Raw genomic sequence first — 19,733 nt, 5'->3', positions numbered from 1 at the left:
AGATTCTTTGTTCAAAATTCCTGGAGGTGAAGCTTTACTATGGATCAGAGCGGTCAAGCGAACATGGTTCCCAACAGCTTGTCAACCGGCAGGTTTAGGTGAGAAAATTGTGTTAAAAAGTCTCCGCTTACCGGAGATCTGTGGAGTTTGCGCTGTCCTTGTATCTGCCGTGACTTCCCTCAGACACTGGCCTCAAGACACCCGTGGACACACCCCTCCGACTATCAGGTACTATTTAATCTCACTAAAACACTAGCAACACAGTAGAAAGATAAGGGATTTCCCAGAATTATCCAAGTAAATGTGTCTAAAAACATCTGAATTCGTCCCAATGTAGTTGCCTTTTTTTTTTTTTTTTACTTTTTTTTTCTTTTTTTTTTTTTTCTTTTCTATTCCTTCGCTATCAAAATAAATCATCAACAAAGCTTTCATCCTCGCTCAAATTAATGGAGGAATTGTTGTTTTCTCGGTCCGAATATCTCTTGCTGCTGGAGAATCCCATTAAAAACAATGTGAGGACGTGAGGAGCCCTCACACTTCCGGTAAAGACAAGGCTTTTTTATCAGCACCAAAAGTTGCCAACTTTCGTGGATGTTCTCTACTAAATCCTTTCAGCAAAAATATGGCAATATCGCGAAATGATCAAGTATGACGGATAGAATGGACCTGCTATCCCCGTTTAAATAAGAAAATCTCATTTCAGTAGGCCTTTAAAGCAGCTAAAAACCAATGTCCTATTTGTAACGAGCTGACATGCTTTTTTCTTAAAGTGACACACACACACACACACACACACACACACACACACACACACACACACACACACACACACACACACACACACACACACACACACACACACACGCGTGGAGGTACAGAGGGACATAGCATCACTTATTGTGTTTCATGATCAGTATCGTTTACCCCATCATTGCTAGTTATGTTGTACCCTGTTCCAAATTAGGAATACATTTATGTCCCAAATGTGATACGTTGACAATAAAGAACATATTTTTATTGACATGGTGCTCTTGTCCTCGCAGACATCTTGTCCAGCCTGAACTCCACGGCTCTCTTCGGGGACCAGGACGCCGTGATGAAGGCCATCCAGGAGGCCAGGAACATGAGGGAGCAGATCCAGAGAGAGCAGCTGCACCACCACCCGCAGCACCAGCCTCCCTCGCATCTTCATCACCACCACCATCATCATCCTCCTCCCGCCGCAGCGCCTCCCGGTCACCAAAGTCTGGAGGCCAAACTGTCGGCGCTGAGCAGCATGAGCCTCAACAACGGCAACAAGGTGAGAAATGGCGACGGACCCCACGCGCGTCCTCTTTGACGTGATGATGATGATGATGATGATGAACGCAATCATGTACGCTCACGTGAAGGGGCTTCATGTTTGTATGTCACATGACACATTCCAGTGTCCCTGGTGTGCTTTTATCCGTGCTACTTTTACTACGCCTCTTCTCATTGGACACTGCATTAGGTACACCACTTCCTCCCTTCCAATACCAAACATTCAGTCTTTACAAATATCAATGTTGACTTTTGGGAGTCCAAACCTTTTGACAAAATGTCCAAAAGGATAAATAACAATATACATATTACATACACACATAAATATATATATATATGTATATATATACATATATATATATATATATATATATATACACACATACGTACATATGTGTATATCTATGTATATATATATACATATGTATGTATATGTATGTATGTATATATATACACACACACGTATATATATATATATATATATATATATATATATAGATACATATATATATATTTGTATATATACATATATATACATATATATATATACATATATATATATATCTATATATATATATATATATATATATATATATATATATATATATATACATACACACACCGTATTTCCTTGAATTACCGCAGGGCATATAGTATGCGCCTGCCTTGAATTACTTCCGGGTCAAACTCGCTTCGCAAAATAATTAGCGCATGCTTAGTATTACCGCCTGGTCAAACTCGTGACGTCACGAATGACACCTTCCCTGTCATCATTTTCAAAATGGAGGAGGCTGATTTCAATACCGGTAATTTGAAATCGCATAAAGGGAAGAAGATTAAGAGGTATTCAGTAGGATTTAAGGTTCAAACTTACATCACACTCAAAATTTTCACTGCATGCCTTTGGTAAGTGCCGGAGTGAAAAGAGGTTTTAAAATAATTAGCGCATGCTTACTTTTACCGCACGCTTTTGGTAAGCGTAGGAGTGAGAAGAGGTTTTAAATTAATTAGCGATTCAAGGAAATACGGTACATATATATATATATATATACATATATATATATATATATATATATATATATATATATATATATATATATATATATATATATATATATATATATATATATGTATAATTAATATTATAATTGGATATTAAGAGTATGGGAAAGTTGGACTCCTCCGTTGTTTACTTTCATGACGACCTCTTTAAAGTTTTGTAATCAATCAGAAATATCAAGCAGGTAAATTGCGCCAAAAGTGGATAAGTGGCACATTTCTTATCATGGCTTGCAAGGGTTTCAAATGGGGATCATTTTGAATTATGTGTTGCGCATGGACATTGTTTTTTTAAATGCTCACCAAGTTCAGTGAGCACTTTGTGTCCTGTGTGACCAAGTTTGTTGACTTTTTGTGTTAGTTTATTTGTTTGGATTGCGCCATATGTAGAAGTGCTGTGCTATGCTGTGTACACTTCAAAGTGCAATTCATGGTCATTCACCTGTATTGTTCACGGTGTCTTCAGGATGGGGGCAAAGTTTTGGCACTTTGACTGCCAGGCATTCGGAATTAAGATGGAGGCTAGATCCCTTATTAAAACACGTGACTTCTCGCTGGCCAATATGAACGCGCCAGAGAGCCACACTTGGCCCCGCGGGCCCTAACTTGGACTCCATTGGTTTAAGTACAGTTCTTCCCTCCATTTAGGGCAATGCTTCTCAAATAATGTGGCGAAAATAGCATTTGTCTTGACACTGTTTTGCACGAATAAGCGCATGTAAAAAGCCATTAACTTTTACATTTGACCACAAGCATATTCCAAGCCCCTTCGTGCTCCGTTATTCCTAATAATACAGTCATTCAATATTTGAATTGACCCTGGTGGTGCGTGGCAATAAAAGTTAGGCATCTGCTCGAAGAAACGTAGCGAAAACAAAGTGTGCCAGCCTGGTAAAAATATGTATTTTTTTTACCAAATTAAATTAAAGTTTGGTTAAAAAAGTATAAAACATGTGTGTCATGTTAAAGGCCTACAGAAATTAGATTTTCTTCTCAAAATGGGGATAGCAGGTCCATTCTATGTGTCGTACTTGATCATTTCGCGATATTGCCATATTTCTGCTGAAATGATTTAGTAGAGAACATCCACGATAAAGTTCGCAACTTTTGGTCGCTAATAAAAAAGCCCTGCCTTTACCGGAAGTATGTGCGCGTGACGTGACAAGTTGCAGGGCTCCACACATGTTTATAATGGGAGCCACCAGCAGTAAGAGCAATTCGGACCGAGAAAGCAGCAATTTCCCCATTAATTTGAGCGGGGATGAAAGATTCGTGAATTAAGTTATTGATAGTGAAGGACTAGGAAAAAAAAATGACGGCTCCGGGCGGCGGCAGTGTGAGCGTTTCAGATGTAATTAGACACATTTTCTAGGATAATTCTGGAAGATACCTCATCTGCTTATTGTTTTAATAGTGTTTTAGTGAGATTTTAAAGGGGAACATTATCACAATTTCAAAAGGGTTAAAAAGTATAAAAATCAGTTGCCAGTGGCTTGTTGTATTTTTTGAAGTTTTTTTCAAAATTTTACCGGTCCCGGAATATCCCTAAAAAAAAGCTTTAAAGTGCCTTTTTTTCACTCTCTGCGAAGACACTGTTCATTTTCCTGTGACGTCATACAGTGCTGCCAATACAAACAAACAATGGCGAATACCACAGCAAGATATAGCGACAATGGCTCGGATTCAGACTCGGATTTCAGCGGCTTAAGCGATTCAACAGATTACGCATGTATTGAAACGGATGGTTGGAGTATGAAAGTATTGAAGAAGAAACTGAAGCTATTGAGCGAATAGCTATTGACGTTATTCATAGCCATAGCATGGCCGAATAGCTGCGTTAGCATCGCTGGTAAAATGTGCGGACCAAACGATCAGGACTTTCGCATCTTGTAACACTGGAGCAACTTAAATCCTTCGATTGGTAAGTGTTTTTTTCGCATTAAATGTGGGTGGAAGGAAACGTAATATAGTTGCAAATGCATCTGCAGGTTATCCATACATCTCTGTACCATGTCTGCTTTAGCACCGCCGCGTAAATAGCATGTTAGCATCCATTAGCGTAGCATGTTAGCATCGATTAGCTGGCAGTCAACATCAACAAAACTCACCTTTGTGATTTTCTTTACTTTATCGTTGCAAATGCATCTGCAGGTTATCCATACATCTCTGTGCCATGTCTGCTCTAGCACTGCCGGTAAATAGCATGTTAGCATCGATTAGCGTAGTATGTTAGCATCGATTAGCTGGCAGTCACGCCAAACCAAATATGTCTGATTAGCACATAAGTCAACGACATCAACAAAACTCACCTTTGTTATTTTGTTGACTTTATCGTTGCAAATGCATCTGCAGGTTATCCATACATCTCTGTGCCATGTCTGCTTTAGCACCGCCGGTAAAATGTAGAGACACTCTGGCACATTCAATGGGGGTCTGGCGGCAGACACTTTCGCATCTTCGGGCCAGTGGTGCAACTTGAATCCCTCCCTGTTAGTGTTGTTACACCCTCTGACAACACACCGACGAGGCATGATGTCTCCAAGGTTCCAAAAAATAGTCAAAAAAACGGAAAATAACAGAGCTGAGACCCGGTGTTTGTAATGTGTTGAAAATGAAAATGGCGGCTGTATTACCTCAGTGACGTCACGTTCTGACGTCATCGCCACAGACCGATAAACAGAAAGGCGTTTAATTTGCCAAAATTCACCAATTTAGAGTTCGGAAATCGGTTAAAAAAATATATGGTCTTTTTTCTGGACCATCAAGGTATATATTGACGCTTACATAGGTCTGGTGATAATGTTCCCCATTAAAGATTGTAAAGACGGCTGCGGTGAACACGCAGTGTCTCAGAGAGAAGCCGAGGAGCCAAGCTCGCAGCTGCTTGTTTTGACATGACAGCTGCTGCAGGACGACGAATAATCCACTGATGTCTCCGGTAAGATATATATCACAATTTCCCTCATCCAAAAACATGCTGGTTGACGTAGAGAAAACATTTTCGCTTGACCGCTCTGTGTTAAAGCTTCACAACAAACAAAGAAACACCGGCTGTGTCTCGGTGCTAAAGACAGCTGCAATCCACCGCTTTCCACCAACAGCATTCTTCTTTATAGTCTCCATTATTAATTGAACAAATTGCAAAAGATTCAGCAACAAAGATGTCCAAAATACTGTGTAATTATGCGATTAAAGCAGACGACTTTTAGCCGCTAGTGGTGCAGCGCTAATATTTCCTGACAGTCCGTGACGTCACGCGTATGCGTCTTCATTCCGCGACGTTTTCAAGAAGAAACTTGCGGGAAATGTAGGTGTTGCAATGTTAATATTTCATCATTGATATATAAACAGACTGCGTGGTCGGTAGTAGTGGGTTTCAGTAGGCCTTTAATAAAAAAATATGGATCAATCAATCAATCAATCAATGTTTATTTATATAGCCCCAAATCACAAATGTCTCAAAGGACTGCACAAATCATTACGATACAACAAAAATTCTAGTTAGTGCCGAATTTAGCCCTGTCTTGAATTTATGTTTATTATTAGGACTTTGCATGAAAGCTGTGTGTATGTTAGACGATTATTGAAACATGAAAAAAAAACTGCAGAAGTAAGAAATTGTGTGTGAATACTGCAGAGCTGGAGCTGACTTGAACGCCGTGTGGAAAATGTGGGAAAAGTTAGAATTTGGAATATGTGTAAAAAAAAAAAAAAAAAGATAGCCGGATGTTTTGATTCAGAATTGTTTAAAAGAGTTGAGAAATGTGCAAGTACAGGAGGTTCTTCGTCTATGGAGGCACTTGCCTTGCGCTCCGGCCAAGTTTATTGAGGCTTCCGCCTGGTGTAGGAACGTGTATACGCGTTGACTGGGGTGTGTGTGCGTGTGTGTGTGTGTGTGTGTGTGTGAGATCTTCACGGCCACCCAGAAGCCAACAGATTTGAACGGCGAGCAGCTGGTGACATGACAAGTGATTCTTTTGGCCTTACACTTGCTGTTTGTCAGCTTCAGATGACTGTTTTTTTTTTTGCTGTGTGTGCGTGTCAGTGCCCCCCCCCCTCCCCAAAAAATTGGTTGCGCGTGACAGTGGACCCCCCCCATGATTTTATGTGGGTTCCAGAGGGGATGTATGCAGTGATCAGACGGGTGTGATCAGGCCACCGCTGAGCACGAGGATGCTAACCCATCATGAATATTTTAGGGGGCGGAGCCTTTGAACCCCGCCAGCCCAAGTAGGTCAGGACTGGTGCCTTCCAAGGAGGGACTGTTTTTACAAATGTTTTCGGACTTGTTTGCATCTTACGGAGGAATATATTCCACTCCCAAGTCGATTTTCTTTATTTAGATAAACATTTGAGCGTGTGTTAGAAAGCAAAAAACGCTCATAAATTGTTGATGTTTTAAGGGGGGGCTGTCTGCCGCGGGTCCAGCTATATATATAAAAAAAAATCAGCAATGAAGTCTGATATCTGCTCCAAATAAACATGAAAAATGTTTTCCAAGATGATATGAAGATATTAAAGAATACACTTGAAAAGTTTCTCGGGGAAGATTAAAAGAATAAATCAACTAAAATAACGGTATTTATTCTTTCACAATTTAAGTCCTGGACTTTTTTTTGTGAATTTTGCCTATCGTTCACAATCATTACGAGAGATGAGAAGACAAAAGTGTTTTTTTTTTGCAGTCTAACATGGAAAAATCGTCTGGTTCTTGGTGTCTAGCAATCTGGCTAATGAGAGCAATCAATTTGACCTCTAAATCACTTTAAAAATGCGTTCAAAAACCGTCAATAATACTTAAATAAATAAATGGGTTGTACTTGTATAGCGCTTTTCTACCTTCAAGGTACTCAAAGCGCTTTGACACTACTTCCACATTTACCCATTCACACACTGATGGAGGGAGCTGCCATGCAAGGCGCCAACCAGCACCCATCAGGAGCAAGGGTGAAGTGTCTTGCTCAGGACACAACGGATGTGATGAGGTTGGTACTAGGTGGGATTTGAACCCGGGACCCTCGGGTTGCGCACGGCCACTCTTCCACTGCGCCACGCCGTCCCGATGTGACTTCAATGTGACGTGTCTCCTGCCGTCACCGTGTGGGTTGCAGTGCCGATAGATACAAGACGCATCGTAGCAGGTTTGACTCTGATTTGTTATTTCAATAATCATGTCTTCTGGCCATTCAGTCGCGCCACTTTCTAGCGCGCGGGCTCTTCATGCTGGTCGCGGCACACCTTTTGGTGTCCGGTGTCTGCGTCTGCTGCGGGGGCTCATCTCGCTCTGGGTCTCGCTCGTCGTACTCGTGGTCTTTGGTTGCCGTGGTTTCCTCGCCTACTTCTGCGCCGATCGTTCCTCCCTCTCCCCTTTTATACTGCAGTAGAAGATGAAGAGATTGAGCGCAGGTGTGTCGTGTACGCACCTGACTTGGCTGGCTGCAGCGTCGCTCCGAGTGCGTCCCGCCTCCTGGCCGCCGCATGCCCTGCCTCCTGGCCGCCATCTCTGGTAGAACCGGCGTTCGTCCTATCCCGCTGTCGGCTCGCCGGCTCCGTCCCTCCACATACTTCATTTACGTTCCGTAACCTGTTCAATAACCAAGCTGTTACGGTATTAACCGTAAAAGCTAACTACGGCAAAGAGATAAACTAGCTTCTATGACAACACGAAAGGCATTTGAGTTTGTAACACACAACACAATGCGATAGGACAGCAATCTGTACTGAGTGAAAAACATGAACGATCATATTACAGTATCTGTAAAGTATTTTCTTTGTACATAGCTAGCCAGACAGCATATGTACTGTAGTTGCAATATCACATATGACGTGCTGCTTGTATCTTGATCATTATAAAGCGTGATTCACTCAATGTATAATGTCTGTTTAAGGGGGAATTTCCCCCCCGGTTTATTTGGGTAAGCACTCCATTTATGTTGCTTTAGCTTGGCTTCAAATTCCACATTTTGCAGCTTCGAGTCACTTTCTCTTCACTCTGCCATCTTCCGTCTGCTACAAAGTTTCACCCTCTTCCTTCATAATGGCTTCTAGAAGCAGCAGTTTATCCTCAGTGCATTAAACCTCAAAAAGATAAGGTTGTGAATCCTTGTTTGTGAAAAAATAGTTGTCTTTGTAGTCTGTTACTAAGTCTGTTGTGATTAGAAAACACACTCAAGTTTGATCATGGAAGTAGTAACACGTACGTTGCCAGACGGCAGACGTGCACTGCTATAGAAATCAATCCCGGATTTGTTTTTAATATATCGAAATACAGTAAATATTGAACATATTACATAATTTTATGAAAAAGTCCAGTTCCCCTTTAAAATCTAAAATTGATGTACTTAGCTCCAAATACCAAAAATAAAATATTCTTTATTTGTATTTTATTTGGGGGACAAGTGGTAGAAAATGGATGGATGGATGGATTTTATTTGTTTGTTTGTTTTTTAATTCAGAAAAAATTTAGAAAACACTTAAGTTTGATTACGGAAGTAACACGTACCTTGTCACGCGTCAGACGTGCACTGCTATGAAAATCAATCCTGGAAAATTGTTTAATATATCGAAATACGGTAAATATTGAACATATTACATAATTTTATGAAAAAGTGCAGTTCCCCTTTAAAATCTAAAATTTATATACTTAGCTACAAATGCCAAAAGTAAAATATTCTTTATTTGTATTTTATTTGCGGGGAAAAGCGGTAGAAAATGGATGGATGGATGGATTTTATTTGTTCGTTTGTTTTTTAATTCACACTTTCTAGTTTCCCGTAAATGTTGTGCATTTCTTCTCAGAAGGAAATAGAATAGAATAGAATAGAATAGAATAGAATAGAATAGAATAGAATAGAATAGAATAGAAATATATTTTGTGCAAGCCAATTAAAATACATTTTATCATGATGGTCATTAACGGTGACAATATATATATATACATATATATATATATATATATATATATATATATATATATATATATATATATATTTATATTTATTATTATTCTGAATTGATGCACATTTTTCAAGAATCTTTTTTTTTTTTTTTTATGTTTAGGTCGACTAAACACTTCCTTACGTCAAATGTTTGTAACATGTTTTGAAGAGGTTTTATCATAATATACGGACTATAGAGGTCATCTTCCTTGTGCTCCCTTCAATTTGAAAGCTGCATTGCGTGCGTTTCGTTGGGTAATCGCTACGTTGAGCGTGAGTGCATAACTTTCTAAATGGCCAACTGAACGATTGTGTGGTTTAACGTGAACAGTTTCGTCGGCCCACCGTGACCCTTCAACCATTTCACTGGTGTGATGTGCGATGTTGTTGGCGTGACTGAAGTTCGTAAACCTGGAAAAAAAAATCTATAACTTAGCTGCAGCTTTGTGTACACTGCAGGTTTCAAAGTGTGGGGAAAAGCGGTGGAGGCTTACTGTACAGTCGGAAAATTATAATATTTCAATTTGGGATCTTTTATAGGCAACGGCTGAATTCCGAACTACCGTATTAATTCACGTAAAATCAAACGGTGCCATATTTGGATTCCTTTATGGCTTGTGACGCCACGTCCAGTTGCAAACTAAACACCGGCTCACGTGAACAATCAGTCGAGCAGCACTCAGACTAAATCTCTCTAAGAAATGTTGCGATTTTCAAAAGAAACGTAAAGTAAGGCGCCACTCTTCCAAGATTCGCTAGCTTGATGCTAATTTACATTGGTTTTACTTTTGACATGCCACTATTAGCATCAGCAATTTAACATGCCAATTTTAACACCTCCAAATTTGGGAATTTGAAAACTACAAACCCTGTTTCCAAATGAGTTGGGAAATTGTGTTAGATGTACATATAAACGGAATACAATGATTTGCAAATCCTTTTCAACCCATATTCAATTGAATGCACTACAAGGACAAGATATTTGATGTTCAAACTCATAAATTTTATTTTTTGTTGCAAATAATGATTAACTTAGAACTTCATGGCTGCAACACGTGCCAAAGTAGTTGGGAAAGGGCATGTTCACCACTGTGTTACATCACATTTTCTTTTAACAACACTCAATAAACGTTTGGGAACTGAGGAAACTAATTGTTGAAGCTTTGAAAGTGGAATTCTTTACCATTCTTGCTTAATGCACAGCTTAAGTTGTTCAACAGTCCGGGGTCTTGTTGTCGTATTTTACGCTTCATAATGCGCCACACATTTTCGATGTGAGACATGTTTGGACTGCAAGCGGGCCAAGAAAGTACCCGCACTCTTTTACTACAAAGCCACGCTGTTATAACACGTGGCTTGGCATTTTTTCGCTGAAATAAGCAGGTGCGTCCATGATAACGTTGCTTGGATGACAACATATGTTGCTCCAAAACCTGTGTGGACCATTCAGCATTAATGGTGCCTTCACAGATGTGTAAGTTACCCATGCCTTGGGCACTAATACACCCCCATACCATCACAGATGCTGGCTTTTGAACTTTGCGCCTATAACATTTCGGATGGTTATTTTCCTCTTTGTTACGGAGGACACCACGTCCACAGTTTCCAAATATCATTTGAAATGTGGACTCGTCACACCACAGAACACTTTTCCAATTTGTATACATGTTCCTTTGTGTTGTTGATAAATGGCTTTCGCTTTGCAGAGTAGAGTTTTAACTTGCACTTGCAGATGTAGCAACCAACTGTAGTTACTGACACTGGTTTTATGAAGTGTTCCTGAGCCCACGTGGTGATATCATTTACACACTGATGTCGGTTTTAAATGCAATACCGCCTGAGGGATCAAAGGTCCGTAATATCATTGCTTACTTGCAGTGATTTCTTCAGATTCTCTGAACCTTTTGATGATTTTACGGACCGTAGATGGTAAAATCCCTAAATTCCTTGCAATAGCTCGTTGAGAAATGTTGTTCTAAAACGGTTTGACAATTTTCTTACAAATTGCTGACCCTTGTCCATCCTTGTTTGTGAATGACTTAACAATTCATGGAAGCTGTTTTTATACCCAATCATGGCACCCACCTGTTCCCAATTAGCCTGCACACCTGTGGGATGTTCCAAATAAGTGTTTGATGAGCATTCCTCAACCTTATCAGTATTTACTGCCACATTTCCCAACTTTTTTGTCACGTGTTGCTGGCATCAAATTCTAAAGTTGATGATTATTTGAAAAAAAAACAAAAAAAAATGTTTATCAGTTTGAACATTAAATATGTGGTCTTTGTAGCATATTCAACTGAATATGGGTTGAAAATTATTTGCAAATCATTTTATTTTGTTTATATTGACATCTAACACAATTTCCCAACTCATATGAAAACAGGGTTTGTACAACTAAGAGGAATGTTACAATCAAACAGCTGGTGTGTGATAAGCCCAATACTTACAGTATAAACACTTTGTAGGGCGCGACGTAACACATTCATCTTCCTCTTTGGACAACATAGCATAGATAGCCTATAAGTTACTGCCATCTAATGACTCAAATGTAATAATAAAACAGGATATGACAACTGGACAGCACAGTTATCATAATCATCTCATTTTAAAATTTCATATTAAAATAAAATAACATTGATTATGAAAGATTTGGCATGTATTAACATGCACAAAAGTACCAAAAATTGCTATGGTCGAGTACTGCTAGCGATTCCCATGTACCGGGAATTGGTACCGCATCAGTTTAAATGTGAGTCGCACCCAACTTTAGTAATAAATGTTAATTAGTTTATTAATACAATGAAACATTTTTAACAGTAAGCTAATAAAGATAACCATGCTTTACAGTCGTTAAATCTGGTTTTATCACACTTTGCAAGTATGCATGCATTTCAGTTTGTCCTAGGAAATAGTCTTTGCCATCAAATTGAATGGGCCAGTTATTTTGTTGTGCTCTACAAAGTGTTCGTACTGTAAGTATTGTACCTATTACACACCAGCTCTCTGACTGTAACGTCTTAGTTTTTTTGAAGGTTTTGAAATCGTTCTATAAAATAGTTAATAATGGCATATCTAATTAGCATGAAGTGGGGCCTCACTTCTGATCACTTGCTTTGTTAGCACGAAGAATGAGAGCGTTTTTTACACGTAGTACGCTACGAGTACGCCTGTTTTCCCGGCAAGCGTGTTAACACCTTGGTGTCGGCCATATCGGGAAACTTCCGACTTCCCTGCAGTCTTAAAGCAGTACTAGCACGGATACAATAATGAATAAAACTAAAACAAACCTTGCCGTTCAGCCATTAATGATGAGGGAAAAAAATAAAAAAATCAAGTAATTGTTTCCGCTTGATGAGCCATGCTGGTGTTTGTTGTCCTTGTTGGTTGCCATAGCAACAGCGTCTCAGAGACTCTTTGTTGCTGCCTTTGGGATGGAGCGTTGCCCTTTATGTGTTGGCGCTCAAAGGCTCCGCTTTGTCTTCAACTCTTCATGGGTGGAACTTTCTGGATGCGGAGCGCCGTGTGACTCAGCCTGGCTCTTCACCTTCCACGTGTGCGTCGCTTTCTCTGCTCGCTCTAACCTGACGGCCTTCGACGGATCCTTTTTTGGGGGAGGGAGCCGATAAAAGACCTTAACAAAATTGTTTTTGTAGGAATAGTATCAGCTTCATTTTCTGCTTCACAAAAATAAAACAGCATGCAATAATAATATTGCATTAGAATACATTTTATCAAATGTATTTAAAGTCTAAACATATAACATGCACTGTAGTAAAAATGCAAAATACATCAAAGTTTGATATAGTTTAAAAATATTTAAGGCATTTTGAGGCGTTTGTGGTTAAGGGCAATATAAATAAACTTTGAATGATTGATGATTCAAATGTTTTAATTAACACAATGTTAATAAACAATATAATTTTGAATATATTTGTATTAAATTAAACAATTATTAAATCATTCAGAAAATATCAGAATATATATATATAAAAGCAAATCTAAATCAAATAATTTAAAATATATAATTTAAACTATATTTTAAATATAACAATGCAATTTAAAGTAAAAACATGTATAAAAACATATGTAACATTTGTTTATTATTTAACACATTCAATATTTTAACATTAAACTGATTTTTGAATACAAAATACGTGTGAATTTAATCAATATAAGTAAAAAGAAAACATGTGGTTTAATATGAAATTGTTTGCTTATATTTTATATACATTAACCATTTTAATATTAAAATTATATATTTTTTTGGTCAGATTTTTTATTGTAATAAATATATAAAATATATATATATGTAATCAATATAATTAAAAAGAAAAACGTAGATTAATATTGCATTATTTGCTTACATTTTATACACATTAAACATTGTATTATTAAAATTATATATTTTTACCCAAATTTTGTATAATATATATATATATATAATACATATACATTTAATCAATATAATTAAACAGAAAACAACTTCAATTAATATGAAATCGATGGCCTATACTTTAAACACATATTAAACTTATATATTTTTGTCCAGATTTTGCATAAAAATTATATAAAATAAATATAGATTTAATCAATATAAATTTAATCAATATAAATAAATAAAAAAACCCGTTGATTAATATTAAATTATTTGCTTATATTTTATACAAATTAAATATTTTAATATTAAGTTTATATATTTTTGTCCAGTTTCTTTTTATAATAATACATATACAATACATATACATTTAATCAATTAAAATAAATTTAAAAAAATTGGGATGAATATACAATTATTCGCTTATATTTTATACATATTACATATTTGACCATTAAAATTATATATTTTTTGTCCAGATTTTGTACAGTAATATGTATAAAATATGTATATAAATGTAATCAATATAATTAAAAAGACAAATATGTGGATACATATTTAATGATTTGCTTATATTTTGTACACATTCAACATTTTAATATTCAACTTATATATTTTCTATCCAGATTTTTCTTCCTCCAAACACGATGAGTTGAGTTTGTACCAAAATGGATACATGGATGATACAGCAGAGGATTGGGAGAATGTCATGTGGTCAGATGAAACCAAAATAGAACTTTTTGGTATAAACTCAACTCGTCGTGTTTGGAGGAAGAAGAATACTCAGTTGCATCCCAAGAACACCACACCTACTGTGAAGCATGGGGGTGGAAACATCATGCTTTGGGGCTTTTTTTCTGCTAAGGGGACAGGACGATTGATCCGTGTTAAGGAAAGAATGAATGGGGCCATGAATGGTGAGATTTTGAGCCAAAACCTCCTTCCACCAGTGAGAGCTTTGAATGGTTGACCAAATACTTATTTTTCACCATAATTTACAAATAAATTTTTCTAAATTCCTACAATGTGAATTCCTGGATTTTTTTTCACATTCTGTCTCTCACAGTTGAAGTGTACCTATGATGAAAATTACAGACCTCTGTCATCATTATATATATATATATATATATATATATATATATATATATATATATATATATATATATATATATATATATATATATATATATATATAATTACAAAAGTGCGTAGTAAAACCAGTGTTCTGTGTCTTTTTGTGTTGTTTGACTTTGTGTTTGTGTATTTCTGTCACAGTGCATTAATGTGAAACATAGGCCGCAGAGTTAACTGGGTGTGTGTGTTGATGTGTGTGTGTGTGTAGACTGTCACTCTAGCTGGTGTACAGACGTGAGGCCTGGCCAGTTAGTGGTATTGTCGAGTATCACCTTACGCTTACACTGCTTCCAGCTGCCTCGCGCCTGCCAAAGACCACTCAAATAGAGCGTGTGTGTGTGTGTGTGTGTGTGTGTGTGTGTGTGTGTGTGTGTGTGTGTGTTCGCTTTAGAACAGCCCACTTAAGATGTGAGTGCCTGGTTTCGGGAGCTGCTGCTCTGTCGTTAATGCTATTGTTAGCACGGAACACACACACACCGAGAATATGAAGGATTAAACACACTTTTACGTACTTACTAACTTGCTCAGTTTGATTAAAAAATGTGTCTGACTTTGCTCAGAATTCATTATTTAACGTCAAACAAAAGGTCGCAAGTGAGTCTTTTGTGTCACGTTTCCAGTCATTTCTCCGTTAAAAGTAGCATGATTAAAAACAGAATAAAAATCCACTGTAGTCTTTTGTTGGTGTCTATTCATATATTTCCTTTCATTTTAGATCCAGAAGACAAACTACAGCTCAAACACAGAATGACATTCATTGGTGTAAAATCTTGGACTTTAAAGGGGAACATTATCACAATTTCAGAAGGGTTAAAACCAATAAAAATCAGTTCCCAGTGGGTTATTTTATTTTTCGAAGTTTTTTAAAAAATTTTACCCATCCTGTAATATCCTGAAAAAAGGCTTTAAAGTGCCTGATTTTCGCTATCTGTGAAGCCACCGTCCATTTTCCTGTGACGTCATCCAATAATGCCAATACAAACAAACGGATAGCACAGCAAAATATAGCGACATTAACTCGGATTCAGACTCTGATTTCAGAGGCTTAAGCGATTCAACAGATTACGCATGTATTGAAACGGATGGTTGGAGTATGGAGGCAGATAGCGAAAACGAAATTGAAAAAGAAACTGAAGCTATTGAGTGAAGAGCTATTGACGCTATTCGGCCATGTCTGCCTTAGCATCGCCGGTAAAATATGCCGACCAAACGATCGGAAGTTTTGCATCGTGTGACACTGGATCAACTTGAATCCGTCGATTGGTAAGTGTTTGTTTGCCATTAAATGTGGGTGGAGGGAAACGCTGGCTGCAAATATAGCTACAAATGTACATACAGCTAGCCGGTAAATAGCATGTTAGCATTGATTAGCTGGCAGTCAACAACGTCAACAAAACTCACCTTTGTGATTTAATTGACTTTATTGTTGGAAATGCATCTGCAGGTTATCCATACATCTCTGTGCCATGTCTGCCTTAGCATCGCTGGTAAAATGTGCAGACACTCCGGCACATTCGATTGGGGTCTGGCGGCAGATTTCTTTGACTTTATCGTTGGAAATGCATCTGCTTTGAGTGTCGCAGGATATCCACACAATCTTGCCATCTCTATAGTAGCATAGCTTTCGTCGGTAAAGTGTGCGGAAGAAACGACTGACCATTTCGTCGGCTTTCCCCACACCCTTGTATTTTGGACAAATTTCTTCCAATGTCTTGTCACTTTCGCATCTTTGGGCCAGTGGTGCAACTTGAATCCCTCCCTGTTAGTGTTGTTACACCCTCCGACAACACACCGACGAGGCATGATGTCTCCAAGGTTCCAGAAAATAGTCGAAAAAACGGCCAATAACAGAGCTGAGACCCGGTGTTTGTAATGTGTTTGAGAAAATGGCGGTTTTATTACCTCGGCGACATCTCGTTTTGACGTCATCGCTCCGAGAGCGATAAATAGAAAGGCGTTTAGTTCGCCAAAATTCACCCATTTAGAGTCCTGAAATCGGTTAAAAAAATACGTGGTCTTTTTTCTGCAACATTAAGATATATATTGACACTTACATAGGTTTGGTGATAATGTTCCCCTTTAAGACTTAAAACCTCAAATTTTGATAATTGTTGATGTGTTTTATGACCTACAGTGTGAAAATGTAAACATACACAAACCTGAGGAGAACTATTGTCTGCAGGTTTAGTGCCAGGAAGTTACAGCTGTGCTCTAAAGGGTGAGCACCATTTACAGACCACATTGGTCTGACTACGGTCCCTTTTTAAAAAATCCTAGAAACTGCCATTCTGTACAGGTGACCTCTTTCCTCAGTGTCTTCATTTTTAATTTTTTATTTAAGAATAAACCAAAATGATAGTTGATACTGTTCCCTGATTGGCTGTTAGCGCGTCACTCCCACTGCTCAGTGGCCTTGTGGTTAGAGTGTCCGCCCTGAGATGGGTAAGTCGTGAGTTCAAACCCATACCCTTACTTGCCAACCATAAGACCTCCGAATTCAGGAGATTGGGGGGGTTGAGGTGAGCAGGGTTTGGTGGTAGCGGGTGTGTATATTGTAGAGTCCCGGAAGAGTTAGTGCTGGGTTATTTGTTCTGTAGTGTTTATGTTGTGTTACGGTGCGGATGTTCTCCCGAAATGTGTTTGTCATTCTTGTTTGGTGTGGGTTAACTGTGTGGTGCATATTTGTAACAGCATTAAAGTTGTTTATATGGCCACCCTCAGTGTGACCTGTATGGCTGTTGACCAAGTATGCCTTGGTCAATGTGTGTGTAAAAGCTGCATAAACTATGTGACTGGGCCGGCATGCTGTCTGTACGGAGGGAAATGCGGACGTGACGACAGGTTGTAGAAGACGCTAGAGGCAGTGCCTAAAGGCACGCCCCCAATATTGTTTTCCTAGTGGAAATCGGGAGAAATTCGGGAGAATAGTAAATAAGTAAATAAGAAAGATACATGAATAAATAAATGAATGGAGGAATGAATAAATACATTAATAAATACATAAAAAAGTAACTAATCAAATGAATAAATAAATAAATAATAATGAATAAATAAATGTACAAATACATACATGAATAAATGTACAAATACATAAATTATTACATAAATAAAAGAATCAATAAATAAATGAATGAATAAATACATAAATTAATGAATAAAGACTTGTCCAGGGTGTACTCTGCTTTCCACCTGTATGTAGCTGAGATAGGCTCCAGCGAACCCCCGCCACCCCGAACGGGACAAGCGGTAGAAAAATGGATGGATGGATGAATGAATAAATATACCAACAAATAAATCAATCAATAAATTAATGGATAGATGTATTAATAAATGGATAAACAAATAAATATGTGAACAAAAAATAAATATATGAATGAATGAAGGGAATGAATAAATAAATAAATTAATACATAAAAGTGTAACTAAATAAATAAGTAATGAATGAATGAATAAATGTTTAAAGGTATACATGAATAAATGTATAAATAAATAAAGTATTACATAAATCAAAGAATACATAAATAAATAGATAAATACATTTAAAAAAATAGATGAATAAAAACATTATTAATTAATAAATGAATGAATAATTAAATAAATAAATACTTGATCATTTTATGGTTTTTAAGTGTCTTTTTATGTTAATCATTAACATTTATACTAGTATTGTCTAATAGTTATGTTTTTATTAACTCATAACTTAATGTAATATTTATATTTTAGTTTTAACATATATATGATCATATTGTTATCATTTAAAGGCCTACTGAAATTAGATGTTCTTATTTAAACGGGGATAGCAGGTCCATTCTATGTTTCATACTTGATCATTTCGCGATATTGCCATATTTTTGCTGAAAGGATGTAGTAGAGAACATCCACGATAAAGTTCACAACTTTTGGTCGCTAATAAAAAAGCCTTGCCTGTACTGGAAGTAGCAGACGATGTGCGCGTGACGTCACGGGTTGTAGGGCTTTTCACATCCTCACATTGTTTATAATCATAACCACCAGTAGCAAGAGCGATTCGGAACGACAAAGTGACGATTTCCCCTCTAATTTGAGCGAGGATGAAAGATTTGTGGATAAGGAAAGTTAGAGTGAAGCACTAGACTTGACCGCTTGGTTCAATATTAAAGCTTCACAACAAACAAAAAAACACCGGCTGTGTTTGTGTTGCTCAAGACAGCTGCAAACCACCGCTTTTCACCAACAGCATTCTTCTTTATAGTCTCCAATATTAATTGAACAAATTGCAAAAGATTCAGTAACACAGATGTCCAAAATACTGTGTAATTATGCGATTAAATCAGACGACTTTTAACCGTGAGTGGTGCTTGGATAAAATGTCCGCACCAACCAATAACGTCACAAGCACGCGTCAACATAAGCGTCATCATTCCGCAACGTTTTCAACAAGACACTTTGCGGAAAACTTTAAATTGCAATTTACTAAACTAAAAAGGCCGTATTGGCATGTGTTGCAATGTTAATATTTCATCATTGATATATAAACTATCAGACTGGTGGTCGGTAGTAGTGGGTTTCAGTAGGCCTTTAAATTGTGTCAATTCTCTAGTGTTTTTTTTTTTGTTTTTTTATTGTTAATTGTGCTAAGTGTGTGTGTGTGTGTGTGTGTGTGTGTGCGTGTGTGTGTGTGTGTGTGTGTGTGTGTGTGTGTGCACTTTGTGTTTGCCATCTGCCTGAGCATGAAAAGTGCTGTATAGTTTAAATTTGTTTTAATTTGATTTGATTTGATTTTAAATAAATAAATGAATAAATAAAAACAAAATAAATAGATCATTTCTGTTTCTTCTCTGATTTTGGATCAACATTTTCTCCGGTTGATGCCATCATGGAACAAGTGCAAGCAGCTCCCGTGTCAAAAGTTAACATATTTGAAGAGCGCGAGTGTTGTCAAT

At 37.4% G+C, this 19,733-nt stretch overlaps 1 protein-coding gene across 2 annotated transcripts in view; it reads left to right on the top strand.

Moving 5' to 3' along the window:
- Positions 1–19,733, top strand: part of LOC133549260 (transcription factor SOX-6-like) — a 265,313-nt gene that overhangs the window by 218,271 nt on the left and 27,309 nt on the right. For both annotated transcript variants that reach the window (XM_061894490.1, XM_061894489.1), the window contains exon 12: positions 1,044–1,300. In XM_061894490.1, the coding sequence (XP_061750474.1) occupies positions 1,044–1,300 (257 nt within the window). The remainder of the gene's footprint in view (positions 1–1,043; positions 1,301–19,733) is intronic.

Source organism: Nerophis ophidion, linkage group LG03 (genome assembly GCF_033978795.1).
Source record: "Nerophis ophidion isolate RoL-2023_Sa linkage group LG03, RoL_Noph_v1.0, whole genome shotgun sequence".
Taxonomy (NCBI): domain Eukaryota; kingdom Metazoa; phylum Chordata; class Actinopteri; order Syngnathiformes; family Syngnathidae; genus Nerophis; species Nerophis ophidion.
Note: the sequence above shows the minus strand (reverse complement) of the source record. Positions and strands in the feature narration are given on the sequence as shown.